Source organism: Grus americana, chromosome 8, assembly GCF_028858705.1.
Source record: "Grus americana isolate bGruAme1 chromosome 8, bGruAme1.mat, whole genome shotgun sequence".
Classification (NCBI taxonomy): Eukaryota; Metazoa; Chordata; class Aves; order Gruiformes; family Gruidae; genus Grus; species Grus americana.
The window spans coordinates 28,944,204-28,966,908 of record NC_072859.1 but is presented as its reverse complement, the minus strand read 5'-3'; the positions used below and the strand labels follow the sequence as shown (position 1 = coordinate 28,966,908).

Here is a 22,705-nt window from a genome sequence, read left to right as displayed (position 1 = left end):
ACTACACATATACTGGCAATGAGAATTATCTGTATAAAATTCATAGCATGTGAGACTTATGGCCCATTTAATTCTGCAACCTGTTTGTCTTTCATTATGGCTAGTAGTGACACCCAGTGCTTTTTTAATTCTTTCCCCACTAAAAGCTATTGTAGGACACTCTGATAAGAAAAACTTTTTTTTTTTTCCCCAAGGTATGGTTAACATAACCTCAAATTTAGGAAAATTAGATAAACTTGTGTTGGCTGTGAAACGTTGTTTAATTTAGACGGAACTTCAGTTACAGATACTCGGGTGGTGTTAGTGACTCATAGCCCTGATTCTGCCTTTCACCAGATCAGAACTTACCGTAACAGAGCTGTGGAGCTTAGCATGCAAAGAGAACGTGGTTGTGTATGTTTGAGTAGTGTTTCCTATTTATTACCATGCCTTATTTCTACATTGTATTTTTTAGAAGAGGAGATATACACTAGCAATTTTCACGTTTTTAAATGACAGCAAGTACAGTAAACAGGGCTATACTTGCAGGATTGAGGATTTGATCTATTTCATGTGCATCTCTGTACAGGGCTCTCTGTGACACAAAGGACTGCGGAAAGCTTTCAAAGGAACAGTTTGCTTTGGCTTTCTATTTAATTAATCAGAAGTTAACAAAGGGCATTGATCCACCTCAGGCTCTGACTCCAGAGATGATTCCACCTTCAGACAGGGGTGTTGGTTTACAGAAGGTAAGGATGGCTTTGGCATTTTTGGTATAAATCTCCAACAAAGAACATTAGTTTCAAAGGTTGTGCGAGAAACACCTCAAGTACTGGCATACCTTAAATTTATCAGAATATCAGGAAGAAGACAAGTCTTAAGTGCAAAGAATTGACAAAACACTGTTCCATTCATGTTTCAAAATGAAGCTGTCATTTATTACGCCTGCCAACCAAGCGGAGAGATCTTATGTTGAGAAAGCGTTATTTTTCTATTTTGAAGGAATAGTCTTTCTACTACCTGTCTAAAGAAATTTTAGTTTGCATTTGAAATAACATGCACAAGTTCAATGTTTTTCTCCTACTGTGTTGACAATTACCTTTTTTTACATTCCTTTTTTAAGAAGTCTGGAAAAAATGTGAACTAAATAAAGTTTAGAATTACATATTTAAAGTTTTTAAAGTAAATGGTCCTCCATTTTATACTTCACAGATAGTTTAAATATCTTCATAGTCTGTTGATTGCCATCTATCTTAATCCAGCAGTAGACTATACCTCAGCAGTTCAAGTTGCATTTATCAGAATGGTAGAGGTCATCACAAATTCGGACTTGTTTTATGCATCCCAAAGTCTGATGTGGGTTACCTTTTCTTGGTTGTGCAAAACATTGACCTAATTCTACAACTTCCTTAAACAGAATGAAAAATTTGCACCTGAAAAAATGAAACTCAAAATTTGGCACTACTTTTGAGTTTCTGTAACTGGTATCTAATTTCTTTTTACATTCTGTTTTTAAAAAGTAATTGCTTTATTTGCAACTCTACTAATCTTTTTTTGTATGTTTGCTTTCCTTTCTATGTCTCTTTTCTAGTTTGGACTGTTTTTTCCATTCTGCACCACTCTGCTTTTCATCCTTATTATTCTGTCAGTTTGTTAACTCTGCTTTCTCAAGGTTAGAGAATCTTTGCTTTTCTAATATTTACTGTCTGTTGGTTTAATATTGAACATCCTTCTAAGACTCTTAAATAATCACTGAAATAGCCCACCACTTCTCTGAAGTGTCACAGTATGTTGCAATCTCAGATTATTGCTAATTTCCATTGTTCATCTGGAAGATAAACCCAGACCTCTGTGGCTGTTACCTGTTGGTAACACGTGCTGTTAAACTTGAAAGAAAATGCTATGTCTTACCCTGTTGAAATTGCTGGGGAAGTGGTGACAGAGTAGTAACCCAACGTGACAGTTGACAATTATCATTAGGACTACTACTCATGGTTTTACTGATGATATGGCAGAAAATGTGGTGATCGGAACATGTTAGATGAGATCGGTGTTGGTTACTGCTATTCTGCGTGTGTAAATTATTTTTATAGAACTCTCAAAGCCATCAGAGTCTTTTTTTTTGCATTACTAACATAAACGATAAGAGTAGGAATATTGTGAAAGAAGGTAAGTTAGCTTTTAGTTAGCTCTGTAAATCCTTACGAAGAATTTGTTTTACTAGATAGAGCTTGAACCTTCAGCTCATTTTGAACTTTTTCAAGAGAGATGTTGTCTTGTTGATATAAAAGAACCTGTTTATCCAAGGTTATTGCTCAAGACTGGAACCCAAAGGACTTTTTCTGGTTTGTTTGAGTGGAGTGGCTTACATTGTAAAAAAACAAAACAAAACAACAACCAACAAACAAAACAAAAAACCAAACCCCCCAAAACCCCCACCCAAAACATTAGGTTTCCTCTTCTGACTTGACCAATATAAAGGCAGTAGCAGAAGTATCAGTAAGTATGATGGTAATCCATTATGTTTGTCAAGTAGGGAAAGTTAACTGCTGATATTTCTTGGTAGATGCTTAGAATAGGTATGTATGTAATTGCTGTTGTCTAATGTTTTGTTTCCTTACAGAATTTTATTACCACAGTAGAGTAACTTTTATTTCAGTTTGGAGGCCTGAATGCAGATCCCATGAATGGGACACAGCAGCAGTCTAGTACTTGTTGCTGTATTTCTTTACCTACAACTGTTTGTAGTCACCAAATTGCACTTGCATTACCAGCCATAAAACTTACTTACATGCAAGTTTCTCTTAAAGAATTCTGACAGAAGTTGACATTTATTAATATTTTGAGTTAAAAACTTGAAGCGCTGTTTGTGTGCATGTTGCAGTGTAGTAAATGGCAGCAAATTGTTCTAACTTTTGTCTTTTTTTAACTTGTGCATTGAAACTAAAAATGTTGGCTTTTATGTCCATCCCCCCCCCCGAACAATTCTCCTGAACAATTGAAAATACAATTGAACTACATTTTGTTCAATAAAATTGAATAAAATTAAAAATGCTGGCATTAGTGTGCAGAATTTCTTTGATGAGAGAAGGAGGCCTTGGAAGAATTTGTACTTGTAGCTAATAGCTCCATGTTTTCCTTCTGTCCTCTTCCTAGGAGAAGCAAAACCTTTCTTGTTGGAACACCATGAGCAACTCAGCAAAACTCCTGTGTAATTCCTTTAGAATAGGATTGAACTTCACAGTTATTTTGCCCATTTGAGCAGCTGTACACTACCTAGTTTAAGAATAGCTGCATGGTGTGTGCTTTGGGTTTTGGTGGTGTTTGGGTTTGTTTTTTTTTTTTTTTTAAATGCTGAGTTCCTGCCATTTGCTCTAGTAAAATATGCATGACTAATCTGTAGTTCTACTGAATAATATTCTTTGCCACAGTGTGCGCAGATTTACTCTTTAGGGCTTTTCATGGCTCTTGTTGTTGCCTTTTCCCCCCCCACACCCCCCAGAGTATAAGCTTGAATAAACACATAGTTAATAGCATCTTGATTTCCTCTTTAGAGAAACTTCAGCAATTAAAGACTTTTGTGTTATTTTGGGGGTATCAGTTGCCTTTTTTTAATTATATGTATATACTTTTCCTTTGAACTTTGTGTTTCTACTTGCTGACTTTATTCAAGGCTTGAAGGAGCTGATGTATTTATAGAAGGTAGTTACAGTGACTATGGCTTCCTAAACAAGTTCATGTTGTGATAAGGCACAGTAGAACAATTACAGTATTTGCTAATTTGTGTTTTCAGCATTTGTTCGCTAGTCATTTGTGTACTTTTTTGAAACAATTTGTATTACAGTGGTTGTCTTTTTATAAAGATACTAAGTAAATGGGAACTCATGGGCGTAACTTAAGTATGACTTTGTATTATCAAAGTTTCATTCAGTACTCTGGAGATGCACGTTAAACTAGCTCGATATCACTTAAAGCATTGCAAATAAGTGTCCATACGTTGCAACAGGAGGGTCACCAAAGTGAAGAAATATAATAGTAGTAAACAAACCAAACCACTCTTAAATGAATGCTAGGAAGCCAGCTAAACGTTAACTGTAAGATGAATCTCGCTTTAGAACTAGATTTACTTTGTATAATCAAGTTGTCCTGTGCTTTTGTGGAAGATGTCTTCAAAAGCTTACAGGAGCCAAACTCTGTTTGAATTACTAGATGCATTGAATGTATGTTGTGTTCTGTTGATATAGCATCCGTACTGTTTTGGGATTTTTGAGATTGAAAATTTGAAATACGATGCTACCAACAGTTGTTACAAGAGGATAGCTCATACTGTCACAAAAAGTAAAGTGAATATAGTTGTTGGGCAGCATAAACTATAAACTAACAGTATTTATTTTTTATCTTTCAGAGTACTCAAGGACTGAATTCTGTAGCAGATTTTTCTGCAATTAAAGAACTTGATACATTAAACAATGAAATAGTAGACCTGCAGAGGTACGTAAAGGAGGAATAGTCATAGTTGCCTTAGATTCAGTTGCGATACTTACTGTTTTTAAAAAAACAATTCAATGCATAAGAGAAAACCAGGTGGTAGTAGTCTGCCTTGCTGAAGTAAATGGTTAGCATGTCTGTAATACTGTTTTTAACACTTCTACTCTGTTCAGTCAGATGAGTGCATTTAATAACAGCAAGACTGTGAAAGGTCTGTCCCTCATGCCTTCTGGTTATGTTTCAGAGCTGCATATCTTAGCATCCTGAGATAGAAATATTCTCTCTTCTTCATATTTATTGGCAGATGAGAACGGAGCAGATCTTTGGGATGCTGGAACTATGATATAAATTGGTATTAGTTGTCTTTGATTTGTAGAGGGAATTCTAAGGACTTTTTTCTAGTGGCAGTAAGGAAGTGAGGTGGGAAAGATCAAGCAGTATGTAGGGTAGAGAGTGGGAAGATTACAGTTTGGATATTAACCTCTGCTAAGGTTATGATGGTGGTAGAGATATACGTGCTTCTCTTCTGTTCAGTAAAATAAACTGTTGCACTGAGAAAAATTGTTTAATTTGAGGTCTGCAGACCCTTGAGTTCCATTAATTATTTCTAAGGTAATTAAGAAGATGACTTCAAGTCACTAAGAAAATCAAGTTCATATATGTTGTATAGTCTTCATCATACTCTCAAGACATAGCAGATACTTCTCTTCAGTGATTATTTTGGTGCTATCATAAATCTACTGAGAATTATATTAAGAACAGTAAATTCTACTGTTTTATAAGTGAGGGTACTTTATCATGATGAAATCTGCCTATCTTACTCATGTCACTTGTAGGAATGATTTTATCTGGCAATATGTCAAAGCACAGTCTGTTTCCTAAATACATAAACATTTTTTCACTTCAGCTGCTTATTCTCCCTCTTATTACTCCCACTGCCTCCTTCACTTCTCCCTGCTCTGCCTTCCTCTGTTGTTCTTTAGGTTGCATTAATTCCAGTTTTGGACACTCGCATTTATTAACCTGAAATATGATTTACGACCATGTGTATTTGCTGTTAGTATCTTAGAAGGAAATAAATTGTTCACAAACCTGAATTTTTAGATGAAGTTGGCTTTCAGTACATGGGCTTGCAGCCTAACATACAAGCCAGTCTGTTCATGCCTGTTTTCTTTTCTTACTGTGTGGTAAGTGGCCTTTTGAAAGTCATTGCTTCCATTTCTTCAGTGGCAAATACACTTGGACAATTATTTAAGACATTTGAATGATATTAGATTGTTGAAGGTCTGGTGGGGGCAACTATTAATAGGTATTTATTTTTAGAAAGGGGAAATTTACTTGGATGTGATTTAGAGGTTCAGAATAGAACTGGATTACCAATCAGAGGGTTAAGCTTGTATTGTCAAACTGAAGTGTAATAGTAAAAGGTTTATGTGGTTTCATTAAGAATGACTAGCAAGCTCTCAATGTCATAAAGTGAGTTGTAGCTCAAATTGTTTTCATTTTTACTTTTTTCAAGAAAAATAATTTTTTGATTACTTGGAAATCCTTTAGTCACTGTAGCAGAGTAAATGTTCCTTTTCTGTACCTTCCCTAAGCACAGGTGGCAGTGCTAGGCAACAGATTAATCTTTGTGGTAAATGTAGGAAACTTTTTTCATCTTTGGCAAATCCACATTTCCGTTAAAACTGGTGAAGTACGCCTTCAGTCTTGATAGTTACCATATAAAAATGTAACTTAAACTTAAGTTATTTTTGTTAATTTTTAAACAAGATATATTGTTCAGCTATAGAACTCAATATGTAATAATTGTAGTCCATGATTCCATTGAGAAGTATCCATGAGAGCTGCATTTCTGAGACCCGGTAATAGAAATTAAATCTATTTTTGAAGTGCTCTTTGGCGGGGGGGGAGGGCAAAAAAAAAAGGCATCAGAGGAAATGCCTCAAAAGAATGACAATGTCTGGAAAACACAGCTTGTTTGAGAGACTGAGCAAAGAATACAGAGGTGATGTGTTTGTGGCTCAACAGTTTGTGTGGGAAAGATTTCCGGTAGCCAATAGCTTTTTAATGTAATTCAATAAAAACAATGGCAGGAAGGTGGAGGTTGAGGATCAGATGAAGAATAAAATGCAGAACACTTATTAGGATAATTCTCCTCTGGTAGGGGGAAAGATTTGCCTGGGGACGTTGTAGAATCTGCATCATTTTGAGCCTGTCAGCACTGCTGCCTGTAAGTTCTGTTTCAGTTGCACTGTATTTTTAGAAAGCTATTTGAAGCTTTTTTGATCAGCATTGTGGGAGGCTAGACCAGATGTTCTTAATATTCTTTTTTTGAGCCATAAAACCTTTTTCTTCCCTAGCAAACCCTGCTTTGCTTTTGTGCATTCAAAGCTAGTACAGCCCACAATTAGGGGAATCTCTTCAAGCTTTACCAATACTGTGTTCCTCTCTAAGCATACTACATAGTTGAGCTTAACTTATTGTGATCTTAGTTCTCACCAAAGTTGCCACCCTTCACATATGTTGGGCAGCAACAGTTATATTGTCTTGAATATAAATCAGGTTATAAGGACCATAAAGCTGATAACTTGGTCTCTCAAAGGTAAGGAAACAGCAAAATGTCCCCCAGAAAAACAGGGCAACCTCTCCCTGCCATATACTTGCATCAAGCCTTTGTTTCAAAATTGAGAGATCTACAGCTTCTTAGCAAAGCAATGGTAAGAATTTTAATGTAAGCTAGATTATTTCTTCCAACCTCTGATTTGGAAGTAACAGAGCTGTTGCATCTTAAAAGGTTGGTGGGAACATAAGGGGAGAAGCAACTACAGGTGTTTTTTTCTAGAATTGCCAAACTGAAGTACTACTACACTAGGAATTCCAAAATTACAAATGTATGTGAAAATAAGAAATGTTGGGCAACTGTGAGTGTAGATAATGCTACCAGCTCCGCGAGTTATCATCTATCACTTATTATGGAAAAGAGCTATGACTTTTTGCTTTTGTGACTAAGGTGGTTCTAAGTGTTGGCCATCGAGAAGCCTGGCCAGGGTTGTTGTTTGGCTTGAACGTCTCTACTGACGTGGGGACTCCTTGGTTGTTAGCTATTACAAATATTTGCAGTATGCTGGCTGCCATTTATAAATTACTCCATTCACGAATTAGGATAAAATTTATGGATTTACTAAGATTATTTGCTTGTAAATCATGAAGTATCTGCATTGGAGGTGCTTTTTAATCATTGCTTTTAATTTCTTTGATCTGAGGTTCTCCTGACCTGACTATTACTAAAATATGTAGGGGCAGTTGCATTGCTTTCATAAATTGACTTGAATTGGTTACAAGTGTCATTTACTGGCAAGAGCACAGTTCTTTTTGGGTTGGCTTCCCCCCCTGCAAGTGCTGATGTGGTAAGGGACTTCATGATCCAGGAAATCTGTCATATCCAATAAATCAATTTTATTACTTGTTTTTGGTTCTTTCAGTTGCTGAGCATTCCTACAGGGGCATACCAGATAGTTTGTAAAAGAAATGGAGGCATTCAGAAGAATTAGTGAATTAAGTAGGTCTGTGTTGTCTTTTTTTTTTTTTTTTTTAAACAAAGACAAATTACTGTGGGGGAGGAGGGGATGTGTTATGTGTAGTCTATATACACTCAGCTTGTTTTCCTTTGCCTGAGACTGCTGCCTAAGCTTTTCTTGTTCTGCCTGACAATACTTCTTTCACTTGATTTTTTTCCAATTCATTGTTTGAGTTGTGATTTGGCCAGTGTAAGCTGCCTGTGGGTGGGTATTGTATCCTGTTGCTTGCATAGCATAGTCCAGATTGCAAGGTTTAGGTACCTGGCTTCTCTTGAAATAAAAGGGAAGTGATTTTCATCTCTGACAGTCTCTTAGGCATGTCAGTGACATCAGTGTGGAAAGGCTGTGTGTTAAAGTACACATACCTGCTTGCATTTCTATTTCATACCCAAACAGGAAAAATAACAAGTATTTGTTTACCTAGTCAGTTATTCTCTTTTATCTTCAATCAGGAATAATATGCCTGAGTGTTTGCTGTGCTTGATGCATGTCTGAGGGCTTGAAGGTATTTTTCAGCCTGACTTGTATTTAGATCTGTGGAAGTGCTTTATTGAGATTGAGACCCTTTGCTCATGGAAAGTTACAGAAGGCAAAATCAACAGAACTTGCTTCAACCCTGTATTGTAATGCTTTAAATATTGAAGTACAACTATGCTACAAATACTTGCTTAGTGAGCTAGAGGAGTGTGCTGTAGCTTTGATGGGAGTGGTGAAGATTTGCGTAGAGTCTTCATTATACTTTCTGATGAATGGAGAGTGAGGAATTTTATGAAACTTGAAGGCTCACACTTAAGAGAATAGCTAGCCTTGTTCTTCAAAGTCCCTCTTTCCACATCTTTCCTTTTCCTTCCTTGTAAACCTTTCCTTTGGGCACATTCAGCAAGTTACTCTTTAATCAGATACCGAGATAAATAATAGCAGAACATAATCTATAGTAATTATTTTTCGGACCAAATATTCATTCAAGATCTGTGACATCTGGATTTTTTTTTATTTTCCATTGTACATCGTTTAGCAGTAAACAAGTATTCCTCAGCTTGAGTAAAGAGAACTTAGAGTAGACCTGCTTTACTTCGGAGACAGAAATGCTTTCTTCTGTATTAGATAAGAGTAAACGATAAGATTAATAACTTCAGATCTATTACCAATCTGCTGCTATTAAAATATGAAGGTACTGTAATTTCAATGTGCACTAGTAATATAATTTGATAGCTTTTCACTATGGTATTTCATTTAGAAATGTTAGGTTTATCATTGTTCAAATTCTGACTTGTGTGTTCTAATTTATTAACAAAATCTTTTATGAAAGTAAATATCTGTGTACAGAAGATAGTGTTAAAACTGCAAAGTTTAATGCTTTTCTTCATCTATGAAAGGAGAAAAGAATCCATATACTGTCTAGAGATAAATGTTCTTATGATTTATTTAAAACAGTAACACTTCTGAGTTGTATGTTGGTTTTATTCCCTCTCTTAAAGCTATTGTTATGTCTGACTGCCAAGAATTTATTGATGATAATTCCCATGTCATCACTAGTCAGTTTTAAACTTGAATAAATGTCTGTAGAGACAGACTTGATATGACACAGCAAATAACTACGTGTGGTGTTTCTAAGCAGATAGCGACTACAGCAGGCTAACCTTTCTTCCTGTGACTGAGCTTACTAACGGGTATATCTAAAATATGATAGGCAAAGTCAATTAATGAGCTAGATTGGCCTGCTGGACATGTTTTCTAACTGCTGCTAGCATAGGAATTACTGTGTTTGCAGGGGTTAATAGATGGAATCTGATGCAATCCCTCCCACTTTTCCCAGCAGTTTTCATTAGACAAGTGCTCCATAGCAACAGTGAGATCACTGGAGACAGTATTTCATTGATTTCTCCCTCCCGCCCCCTTCCATTTTTGAGCCATTCTTATCACTAAAGTGCAGTTGGGTGAAAAGACAGGGGTTTTTATGCAGAATACTTATGTGGGCTTCTGTCTTGTAAATAATTTGGAAAGCAGAAATCCCTTACATCTTTTGTGTTTAATGTTTCACTATGTATTTAAAGAGAGACACAGGCTTAGGGGGCTGGATAACTGTACCTGCTGTAGCTGATGTTCTTAAGTATTCTTGCATTGTTTGCTGGTCTTCTAGGGAAAAGAATAATGTAGAGCATGACCTGAAGGAGAAAGAAGATACCATCAAGCAGAGGACAAGTGAGGTCCAGGTAAATAAGACACAAAATTATTGTTTAGACACCTGATATTGCACCATGTGGTGCTTTAATGGGAGTGGGATTACTGAGTCTTTAGATCACATCACTTATTCAGTGATGTGATCATCACTATGAAAAGAAAAAAATTGTTGGCTAAGAAAAAGAATGTGCTTTGAAGTGTATTTGCTATGTGAATGTGGGTTGGTGTAGGTGTATATATTTATATAAATGTGTGAACTCCTAGGATGTATAGCCTGCACTGAGTTTTAAATGAAAAAATTACAAATTAATAGATTTCTTTTTTGTTTGTTTGGGCTTTTTCTAGCAAGGCTATCTAATGTATAATTAAAACTAAAGAAGACACTGTAGCACTGCAAATTAATAAACTTAAGTGGCTGAATTAAAAGGGCTTGTGTATGGGGCTGCTTCTTAAGAGTCGCAGTAATTACCAGCTTGGGAGGAATGTTGCCTCAAGTTAATTTTGCCTAATATAAGCAGCTTTTTAAAATAATCTGTTTGATTTTTATTTAAAAGGATGACATTGAATTTCCAGAATATTGGAAAAATTAAATTTTGCAAGTGTTTTACAGGGATTAAAAATTATGCAGTCAGCATCAGGGTTTAGGGTGCTAACAGTCTAGCCAAGCCCTGAATTAAATGCTGCAAAGCAATGTTTCAATTAAAATTTAAGCCGCAAAAGCAGTTGGAGTTGCTGCTTTAAGAAAAAAAAACTTTAGTGTGATATCTGATCACTTACATTTATTTCTACATTTATTTTGGGAATCTTTCTTGTTTCAAATAATCTTTATCTGATTAAAAGCGAATAATGCAAGATTTCTGCATTTTACTTTGCGTTGGGCAGAAAAAGAGCCAATGTGTTAAAACTGCTGTGAATTTTGTGCTTGGCTATTTAATATCCTTAAAGCCTGGTTGATAATTAATAGTCTGACCTTTCAGAAGATAATCAGATGCTGGCCTGTTAGTCACAATGGCAGCCAGATTCAGCAGCTGCAGGAATGCATACAGAAGTTGCTCGTGTCTGTGATTCTGTCCGTGCATGCAGCGGTCATTCCCCTCCCCATGCTGCAGATTGCCTTTTCACACTGTTAAAAATTCTTATAGATATTGCTGGCTTTGCACATAGGATGATTTTGTTAGTGTGTTCTGGAATCTGTGTGTGCTTATGTGAAGGTTGAGTTCTCCAGTGCCTTTGTACAAAAGGTATATAAAGCTAAAGAAAATCCTTGCCTTAATGTTACAGTATTAGTGTCATCTGCATATGTTTAGTGTTTGATAGTCAGCAGCATCACAGAATCAATTAAGTCATTGTATCTAGAGCAGTCATGTTGGAAGCAACCATGTCAGGTCTTTAACCTCTTAGTGATCACACAAGCTATTTGTCCCTTTCTAAACTGAGTTCTAGAGTTCTGTCAGCCTGCAGAGACGACACAGTCTATTACTGGCTTGTCAGAAAAAATGCGAAACCATGGGGATCAAGTAGGACATGGCTGCAGCATTTGTTTAAGCTGGTGGCCCTTTATCTCTGGTCCCTTTCTTGCTCCTGAATGTTGGAGAATCTGCATGTTTCAGGTAACTTTCTAGAACTTCAGAGAAAAGTGGTGACAGACTAAGAATATATTTACATCATGCTTTTTTTTTTCTTCTGGGTTTATTCTAATGGTGACATTTCTAAAGATGGTGTACAAAACCAGCGTGTTCTGATCTGCCACCTTGGATCAAGTTAGTTTCGTAGCATCACACTCCAGGGTTTCCGATACCAGAATTACTTATATGCACACAAATTATAATCTCAAATATAGCCATGGTCTGTTATGATCGAACTGTTTTGTATGGGGAAGAGGGAAAGAATGACATTTTTTCTTCTATACAATAATTTATATACTATGTAAATAGACACTAAAAAACAAAAAGAGTTGGAGGGAAAACATGGCATACTGGTGGGTTTTAATGTGCTTATTAAAATATCAGCTCTTTAGAAGCAAAGATTAAGGGGTGTTTTTTCTTGAAAAGTTATGAGCAGAGTAACAAAGATCAAGAAACTTCTAAGGCACCATTTCCTTAACTTATTCTGTGATTGGATTAGCATTTTCCTATAAATACAGGAGTATTAAACTCATATACGAAATACTCTTCTTGGCAGTAGAGAACTTTATTTTGACCACATACCAAGTGGCATCTGGAAGTGCCTTTACCTGGCTGTCCCCTTGCTCTCTTGTCACCAGCCTGGTCTTCTAGTCACAGCTGTTGAAGGACAGTGTGCCTCGGTGGCTAGCCACTGCCTCAAGCAATGGGCTCTTGGACACGTTCACAAGACAGTCATCTTGCATTTCATATGTATGGGCATGCGAACCTGCCAAGACTCTGAAATAAGTGGCAATTCTCCTGGCTTTCCCAACAATTACTGCGTGTTCCCTAGAATTTTATTCACATGAAGTCAAAAGGTCTAGGTTTTGCTTTTCAATGGGACACTGGAACTTTGTAAAGACGTTTGTAGAACAAACGCATGTAACTGCTGAATAAAGCATAACATGTTTACATCAGTCGGGGGGGAAAAATGTAACTGCATGTGAGACACTGCTTCAGAGAAGGGGAGGTGGGGTGAGTGAAAGGTATTTTGGGACTGTCCTTCCAAGTAGTCCAGAATGTTTCTGGCCTTCTCTTCTAACCTTTTGATCTCCTTGTTGGCCTGAGTTTTCTTAAACAGATTTACACTATGAGTGCCCCACTCAGCACTGGATTTTCCCTATTCTTCTTTGCTGGAGTGCACCAAAGCCATTAGAAAGTCAGTGAAGTTTAACTTTTCTGTGCTGTTTCAGGCTTAACAATCCTTAGCCCATGAATCATTTGGTGAAGTACAGACTGGCAAGCTATAAAATCCATTGCCTATCTGGAAATACAGATCTCTAGACTTTTCTTCTCCTATGCTACATTAGCATGGAGAGTTATAATGACAGTAAATTTAATACAAGGGTCACTATTACCATAGAAATGCTAGTTTGTACCACCTCAACTATGTTAATGGTTTTCATACAGAATCTCATTCAGTGCTTAAACATTAAGATGATGCTTCTCTGCTGAGGGTATTCTTTGAAATCAAAGCTTAATTGGAGCCTGGTTTACTTCATGAAGATGCATCTTTGAGTATTAGCCCCAGTTCTCTGTATTGTATCTACTCTGACCTTTAATTTTGGAGTGGTTATGTGAACACATTTGGGTTTTGGGGTTTTTTTTCTTCTTTTCTCTTCTGGGAGCTATCAGGCTTAGTCAGGTCTCTTCAGTGCTTCTCTACTGCTCTGCCTAGGCCAGACACTGGGATTCAAGGAACAGTAGCAAGAGTGGAGGTGATCTATATTTAGCTTTTGTACGTGAATTCTTGCTTCCTCTCAGAGAAAGGAGACTGAAATCTCTTTAAGCTGTTCCTTTCCCCCCTGTTGCTTGTGCTGAGTGTCAGCTGATACCGGCTTTTCAAAGCGATGTAAAAAATGAATGGATCAGGAGTGTCCCAATTATCCAAATCAGTAGCTGCTGTAAGAGCTTTTTGTGTGTGTGCTTGTTTCTCTTTCATAGATTAGAAATAACCAGTAATTCACCTAGTGTGACTGCAGTACATCAGTCATATACCCTATACTGAACTTCAAATGTGATTTGAGTGTTTTTGTGGGTGTTTGTTGTGCTTTGTTCGGTTTGCAGGTTTTTGGTGTGTTTTTTGTCTGTTTGTTTTCATAAAAGCATCTGTGCTGTTTCTTCATGTAGTCTTCCAGTTGTCTTGAGGTTGCCTATTTCCCTAGCATCTGACTGCTGCACCATATGCCTTTCTATTTCTATCTGGATCTTTTGTCCTGATTATCTGGAGCTGTTAGCACATGTGGATAAACTATTGCCCCCACCAAAAAAAAACCCCGAACAAAACACCCCTAAAAAAGAATAACAGGATCTTAGAGTAGCACACAAATGTATGATCTAATCAGAAATTCACGTCAGCTTGTTTTCTTATCCTCCTTAATTTTCTCTCTGTTTGTTTTTTACTGTTCACGGTTCTTCCTTCAACTACCATATTTTCTCAGAAAGGCTGCAATCTTCTCTTTTCATCTAATACCTTTCCTTTTGTATTAATCCTTTTTGATCTCCCTCTATTCTCTTCCTCTTGACTTTGACGATTCTTTCTTCTTCCTAAATTCTTTTCTTGACCTTTTTTTCAATGTTATCTCTGCAGTTTGAAGTATAACCATTCCTGTTGCTCAGAAATGAACTAATTATCATATGATACCACTTAATGTGCTTAGAACACAGGATACATATATACTGCTGTTTCATAAATTAAAAGATGCCATATTTGTGTATGAAACGTGCATTTCTTACCAGTACTGTTACATGGAAAATAAGTTTTTGGCTGACTTGCAAAATCAAAGACAGGGAGGCTCTAGAAGGGAGTGCATTTGGGTTAATAATGCACTGATTTGGTCCTTTACCATGTTGCTAAAACAAGTTTCTATTTTTGGCCATGTGCTTTTGAAGGGGGAAGGAGCAGAATAAAGAATTTCTATTATTAAGGAACTCAGTAAAACATGTTGCTAAAACATAGGAGAGAGACAGTGTAGCAGGCTGAATAAAGATGACTTCTAAATTCAAAATGAAACCACAGCCTCCCTGTAACACAGTTAATCTCTGTGTTGATGCACAATCTTCAATATTTCAGTGAAATTCTCCTTACTAAAGAAAAGTAAATAACCTGATTATTTCTGTGTATTAGAATTTGAGAATACTTGCTTGTCTGATGTTATAAATGCTGGCTTTTGAAAGATAATTTATTGATACTTTGACATCTGAGTTAGCACTGCAGTTTATACTGTGCAATTTAGTGGTTAGGAGGATAGAGGGAACAAATGCAAAGTTAATCTGTTTTATTACAGGATCTACAAGATGAAGTAAAGCGGGAGAGCAGTAATCTGCAAAAGCTGCAAGCTCAGAAACAGGAAGCGCAGGAAATCCTTAATGATCTTGATGAGCAGAAGGCCAAATTGGAAGAGCAACTTAATGATATCAGGCAGAAGTGTGCAGAGGAGGCCCATTTGGTAAGGTCCAGTGGCTAAGGCCCTTGGAAGAGTAAATGCCTCATTTTGAAGAACTCTGCCTTGCAGTGTTACGCTTAGGCAGTAGAGAAAACTTTAATGAATAAACAGACTGCGTGTCAAGATTTTGCTACCAACAGAGAATAGAAAATATGGCACTTGTTTCAGTGATGCCCTAATTTAGTGTGTCAAGAAATATACTGAGAGATACTTGCACGCAAATAAGGTTAAGTGCAAACAAATAATGCGAAATTATAACGCAATATAAGTGTAATTAGAAGCACTAATTACTGGGACTAATTTCTTAGCAGTTAAAAAAAAAACATGGTTATGTAGATTTTTTCTAATATAAAGCTATAGTATTTCTTTAAGGTCTGAAATGACATTTTCATTATTAGGAATATCTATGTTGGTCAGGAAACCAGCTAGAATACTATGATCTTATTGAGACCAGTAGGGGATTAACCTTTCATTGAGGTATGATCTCTGCAATAGCTATGAGGTTTTTACTTTTTCTGGTCATAAAGAATAGTATTTGAATGTGTTTGGAGGTGAGGGTTGTTTTTTTTATTTGGCTTTGAAATATTTATTCATGCTTTAGATTGCCATGCTGAAAGCTGAAATAACAAGCCAGGAATCAAAGATTTCAGCGTATGAAGATGAACTGACCAAAGCTCAGGAGGAGCTGAGTCGCCTGCAGCAAGAAACTGCAGAGCTTGAGCATTGCATAGAGTCTGGGAAAGCACAGCTGGGACCTCTTCAGCAACATCTGCAGGATTCACAACAGGAAATCAATTCAGTAAGGCAGTGTGAAAGACCAAAAAAAAAAATTTTTTTTAGCTTCAACCTTCAGTGCGGTTTTTCTTAAGGGGAAGGCGTTGTTTTCTTTTTTTCTTCACTGTTTGCACATGTCTTTAGTTGCTCACATGTGTGTTCTGTGCTAGTAGTTTTTAGGATTCTTGGAGGCCGACTCAAGTCACTCAAGATACTTAATGATTTTTGTTAATAAAAAGAGATTAATAATTTATATTTCATAAATCATTTGTCTTAATGAAAAATAGATAATGCATGTTTAAATTCTCTATGTCCAGTAGTTGGTTTGCTTTCTTGCTCGGCCATGGCCTGGGGCACGCTCTCACTATTCTTTAATTGATGGAAGTCAGTATAACGTTGCTAACGTTTACTTAGTGCGTTGTTGAAGGGGGAAAGTAAGGTGAGTGTAAGAATAAATTGGATTGAGACTAGATACTGAGAAGCAGAGAGATGGCTGCACTGGTTTTTACACACAGAACTGTGCTTCGAGGTATCTGCTGTTACGTTAAAGGAATGCTTTTACCTCCTATCTGTAATCAGTAATTTATTATTACTTCAGTGATGTGTTAGCTTCACCATTTCCTCATCGTTCTTCTTCTCTGACTTGCCAGCTGTCTAATATATGAGCCCGAGCACATCGTTATCAAGTTAAAAACAAAACAAGAAGCCTTCCTATTAACTTTGAACCCTAGAAATGGCTGACTTTTGGGTTGGTCATTTCACACAATTCATGTCTGTAACTTGTTAACAGGTTGGGTTTTTTCTTAAGACTTCCACTGCTAGTGTTCATGCAAGAACACCTTCTTCTGTTGAAGACCCTTAGAACATATTAATAATTTTTAAATTTGGCTTTGAGGTTTAGAAACTGAGTGGTAAGCAAATGGATTTTTTCATCGTTTCACCACAGGTAGAGAGCAGGTTGCTATTTCAATATTAATATACTAGCAAGAAGTACTTGCAACAAACAAATTTGAGGCTGATAATACAAATGGTTATGCTTGACTGTATTACAACATCATTTTTTTTATCTAACGGGTGGTCTGACATCAACATTTTTGAAACAAAGACACCTGGAGTTGTCTTTGCTGCCACCGACTTGACATGTACAAGGCAATGAAAACTCTATTAGGTGACTGACCAAGAGAAGTCAGTGGGATTTAGACACCTAAATATCTGAACTATGTTCATCCTTCTGCATAATCTGCCAAATCCAGTAATTCCTTCATAACTGGCAGTTTGGTTGTAAATGTTTGCCCTGAGGCACTGCATTAAGCATATTGCTGAATTATTGTATTATTAATTACTTATTAATTATTATTAACATGTGGATGTAACTATCTGCTTAGGAAGATACACTGTGGATTTTGTAGACTTCAAAAGCCATGTGGGAGAAGATAATGAATTTCTAACTTTCCTTCTTGGAAGATGAGAATTCTGATAAAGCAGCCTTTTTAATTCAGAGTTTAAGGCAATTACAAAGGCATACTTTAAAAAAAAAAAAAAAAACAAAAAACAACAAAACAAGAACAACAAAAACCCAAACAAAACCAACCAACCAATAAAACCCCTGAAAGCTTTGTAACTCTTCTTATGAGTTTTAGTAGAAATAAAGGGACAAGTCTCAATGTTGCCAGTGATGCAGTCTGCTTCCTGGGCAGAAGGTTCTCAGGTCTGTCCTTCAACTACATTACATCTCTTCTAAATCAGATTTGTGCTTATTTCTCATATTTCACTCTTTGAATGAAAGAACATGAGGTTTATTATATTTGCTTTTGAAAATAAGAGTTTCAGAGATATAACTTCCATCTTAAATATAAGAGGGGATGGTCATATACTAGCTTCTCTGTACTGCCATACTGATTTATACACATTTATTTCTGATTACAGGTGCAGACAAAACTTCTTGAGCTAAAAGAACTGGAAAATAACCAATTTACTTGGCACTCTCAGCCACATAATACACTTGTTAATGGAACTGCGGATCATTCTAGTCTTAGCAACAGTAGCAGTGAAACTGCTAACCTTAATGAGAATGCCGAAAGGGAAAGTATAGCAGAAGATGAACAAATAAACAGTGCGTCTCCAGTGAGTAGTGTTTTGCCTGCTTGATCATGATGCAATGCAGCTGTGAAGTTGGAATAAGTTAAGAATGAATCAAGATTGATTATGTTTTTAAACACTTGCACAAGTGAAATTTCAGGGTGTTATTCTGAGGGACTATGTTTCAGCCATCTGAAAGTTGATAAGCAGAAAAGGAGGCAATTTTAGCTTCGCTGGAAAGTGGCAATAAGAATTTTTCTGTATTTGTTTCCAAAGCAAAATATCATAAAATGAATAGTAGAATTAACATTAAAGGAGAGCAGCTGTCTCCAGTTGGTGCAACAAGAATGGAATAAGGAATAGTACAGAAAACCTAAAGCTGTCTTGCTTTAGATGTCCCTCCTTATGTCCCAGTAGATTCTTGATTGATTTTTTTTTTCCTTTTAAACTTTGACAGGGTTTATGGAACACTTCAGTATGTTCTATAATAAGCATGAACCTATTGAAGTATCCTCTAGTATATTCTTTTAGCTATTTAATACTTAAAATTATATTGTGCAGTCTTCTATCTACTTATTTACGGTGAATTGCTTTTATCCTTATGTAGATAAGAAATAGTCCTGAAACAACAGCCTCTGTTGTGGAAGAAGAGAAAGAGACCCCAGCTGCAACTATTACCAAAAAAGTAAGTTTGTTCAGATTCGAGGGAGGAAAAAGTAAATTAAAAAATCCTAGTTAAGCTGCTTCAGGCTTGTATCATGTCACTTGCATTGTGATCATAGAACAGAGAAATAAAATTTTCACTTCTTACTGTTTTTATTTAGAGTGTGATGTTATGAAAACATTTCATCTCATATAGCAGGCAGGTTGTTGTTGAGAAATACTTTGGATCTCCATTGATGAATTATGTAGAATTCTAGCTGCGTCTTTTTTTTCAGATTTAAGAAACTACTAAACGGTAACACAAGGTGATACAAGTGTTTTCCATCCTGCATGTCCTAAAAATTTAATACCTTTCTCTACTTCTTTTGCATTGCCCAGGAAGATCCATTTGATGCTGAATCTCATCCACTGCCTGATCTAGTTTCTGAAGCCAGCTTAGAGTTCTTCCAGTCTGACCCTTTTGTTGGCAGTAAGTAAACTTTTCTCTCTAAGTGCAGATTTGCAGAAACAGGTCTTGTATGAACAAGTCAGACAAATCTTCACCTTGGAACTGCTCTCTATAGAATAGATGCGAAGGTGTTTGAGTGACAGGAGTGTGGAGCCAATAGCATTACAAAAATAGAAATGATAGAAATGAGAGTTCCAGGGTGTTTCTCTTTCCTTCATCTGAACTTTTTAATTACCTGTGAAAATTGCACCTTTCCCTCACTGCTCTTACCTCCTACTCCCCCCTAATTTACAGCACAGATCCACAAACAGATCAGCTGAGGGTTCAGTGAGCTGTGGTGTGGGGAGGGTGCAGGTGGTTGGGAATGAATGGCTGTGGCCTACTTATGGTGAGTTTGGCACTCAGGAAAAGGTAATGTGGAACTGCACCATCTGTTCGTCTTGTGGAAGTGCTATGCTTTATTTTAAGAACTTGCCACTTATGAATGCTGTTGCTCTGACTTTATTTTTTTCTTTTATGTTGGAAGAAGTGATCTGTCTATATGGAGCCACTTGGAGAAGGGGGCTTAACTTGGATTAACTGCTGAAGCAGATGTTTTCAGCCACATTACTATGCTTACTTTCAGAATCAACATGGTCTGATCAATTTAGCTCATATCGCTTTGAAAGGAAAATAAGCTAAATTAGTTTCAGATCACTTGGCTTCTGAAAGAATGTCAGTGCAGATTTAATACTTTTAATGAATAAATTAAACTAATTTAAAACAGCTTGAATGTTTCTGTGTAGATAGTGCTTGATTTTTGTTTATATTGAAGTGGTCCTACTTACAGCACATGACAAGGCCTTTATTTCAGAGGAGAAAGGTATGTCTGTTAGTAGCCAACCTTTTGGGCTTTGTGTGCTCAGTATGTTCTGGGGTAGATACCCAGGGCTAAGAGACGGTATATCTGTGTCTCTTAGATGTAGATGAGAGAGTAGAACTGATATAATTGAGATTGTGCATCCAGCACAGAAATGAGCACTTAGGACCTACCATCCATAGCTCCTGTGAGAATTAATGAAAACTGGGACTAAGCATCTATCAGTAGTTAGCCTGGATTAGCATGGTGGTAAACACTGCATAAACTGTGTGTTTATGGACAACAGCCAACAGCAATGCATCTTTGAGATGGCTGCTTTTGTGTGTGTTTCATGCTGGTACCGAGCTACTTATTAATATTTGCTTCATCTAATACTAGCTCTTGTCTTTCCACTGAAAATAGTGAAATTATTCCTCTGAGTGAGAGTTGTTTAAATTCTAGCTGTAGAAATGAGTTTATATCAAAAAGACTTCAACTGAGTATATGTTTTATAACAAGTGACTTTTTTTTTTAAAAAAAAAAAAAAACAACAGGTGATCCCTTCAAAGATGACCCTTTTGGGAAAATTGGTGAGTAACTTTGTAACTTCTAATGTGTGTGTTCTTCTAAATGATTCCTACTAGAAGAGTACTTGGAGAAAAGTGTCACTGCTTTCAGTGAAAAAAAAAAAGATGGAAATAACCCAAAAAGTCATCATAGGATGGATGGCAGTAGCAGATGGCTACTTGTGTTAAGAACTTCCCTCTTGCTGTTGGAAGTATCTGTAGTTGGGATTTAAGTATGTGAAGGTGGTGAACAGAAGGCCCCAAATTCCTGCTGCCTGTTTTGTATGCAAAGAAGTATGACTGTACCCTTTCAAAGGCTCCTAACTTACCAACTTTCTTTAGAACTTAATATTGGAAAAGGTGGGAAGTGTCTCTTTAGACTGGCTGTATAGGCAATGGCATTTGCGTTATTTGTTTGGTCCTGAGGGGAGCTACTGGTGACAAAAAAGCAAAACGGCCAGTAGGAAGGCTTAAAACAAAATAGCGTTGTACACCAAATGTTGAGTAAGAAAACATCAATTGTGTTGGGGGGAGAGGAGGGTAGGAGAGTTCAGAGAAACATTAGGTTTTGTAAAAGACTTAATTTTAGGGGGATTGGTTAAAGAAGCTATATGCTTCTATATGCTCAGATGATTCTGGAACTGAACTACTGGCACTATCCAAAGTTTTTCATGATGTGCAGAAAACATTGGCTTGTCTAATGTTTTGAATCATAGAATACAAATTATTCACAGATTAATTTCGTACTTCAAAGATCTTTCATCTTAAATGTGTCACCTTCTTGCAGTATGAAAAAAGCAATATAATGTTTAGTTTTTAAGATGTAAAGCTTGCAGAAATGTTAATGAGATGTTTACTTTTTAGATCCCTTTGGTGGTGATCCCTTCAAAGGCTCAGATCCTTTTGCAGCTGACTCTTTTTTCAAACAATCCTCCGCTGATCCCTTTGTGACTGCTGGCACTGATCCATTTAGCACTGCAGACAACAGTAATATCACAGTAAGTTGAATAGCATACTTCTTCCTTCTATATGTGATTTGGACAAAATAACGTATTTTGCACATGCCTTGAAATGCTGATAGTGAGGAATCACGTAGATAAAAAGTTACCTCTTACCCCATGGCTCTGTCTGGTCTTTTTCTTGTGTCCTATTTTCTAGAAATAGTCACAGATGAAATAGAAGTAAAAATAAAAACATTTTTAAAATGTTTCAGCGTTGGACCTTCATTGCTCCACAGATATGAACATTTGACAATAATGAACTAAGTTCTATTGCTAGCTGGTGGAACTTACTAAACATTGAAAGAAACCCAAGATTAATCTCACCAAGTTATGCTGAGACACTTTATTTTGCCTCCAAAGCTTATAGGATCAATAAATATGTTCCATATCTTATCTGAAATCTGATGTGGTATGGGGTTTCCCCTCTGAAAAGACAAGTTGTTCTATAGGGGTATGTTGTTTGGGTTTTGTTGTGGGTTTTTTTAATAAGAGTCATTGAAGCCCCCTCATAATGTGGTGATTCTTATTGAATGCACGTCTTTCAAGGGTACTTAGGTGTAACTTTTAGCTGTTCACATTAAAACTGAGCAGTTACTGATTCGTCTTGACCCTATAATAAGGTAGTTGGGCATGAAACCTTCTCTTCCAAATGAGTGTTGATAGACAAACAATCCAAGAAGCTGAAATTCTTCATGTCATAAGTTTGTCTGCATCCTTTTCCCATCTCTTTTCCTTCTCAGTGCTACTTCTATTCATGCTTCATTTCCAGTTTTGGTGTGTATAAAATATGTACATACATATATAAAAATCAGATACATGTGGAATAGGAAGCAAGTTAGGTGGCCCTAGAGTGTGCCTGAGGTGAGCCCACAACAGCCAAGATGGTGAGAAATCGCTGCACCTAACAGTGGTGTTCTTGACCTTCCATGTCATGTGCGTTACGCAGATCTCAAGGTCATATTGCACACCACAGCCTACACCTCCAACCTTAAAAATT

The 22,705-nt window shown here is 36.7% G+C and overlaps 1 protein-coding gene across 8 annotated transcripts in view; it reads left to right on the top strand.

The window, feature by feature from the left end:
• Window positions 1-22,705, top strand: part of EPS15 (epidermal growth factor receptor pathway substrate 15) — a 52,829-nt gene that overhangs the window by 20,341 nt on the left and 9,783 nt on the right. For all 8 annotated transcript variants that reach the window (XM_054833591.1, XM_054833588.1, XM_054833586.1 and 5 more), the window contains exons 11-20: window positions 569-728; window positions 4,385-4,470; window positions 10,189-10,261; window positions 15,181-15,342; window positions 15,941-16,138; window positions 18,040-18,237; window positions 18,800-18,877; window positions 19,234-19,324; window positions 20,696-20,731; window positions 21,572-21,705. In XM_054833591.1, coding sequence (XP_054689566.1) covers window positions 569-728; window positions 4,385-4,470; window positions 10,189-10,261; window positions 15,181-15,342; window positions 15,941-16,138; window positions 18,040-18,237; window positions 18,800-18,877; window positions 19,234-19,324; window positions 20,696-20,731; window positions 21,572-21,705 — 1,216 coding nt within the window. The remainder of the gene's footprint in view (window positions 1-568; window positions 729-4,384; window positions 4,471-10,188; window positions 10,262-15,180; window positions 15,343-15,940; window positions 16,139-18,039; window positions 18,238-18,799; window positions 18,878-19,233; window positions 19,325-20,695; window positions 20,732-21,571; window positions 21,706-22,705) is intronic.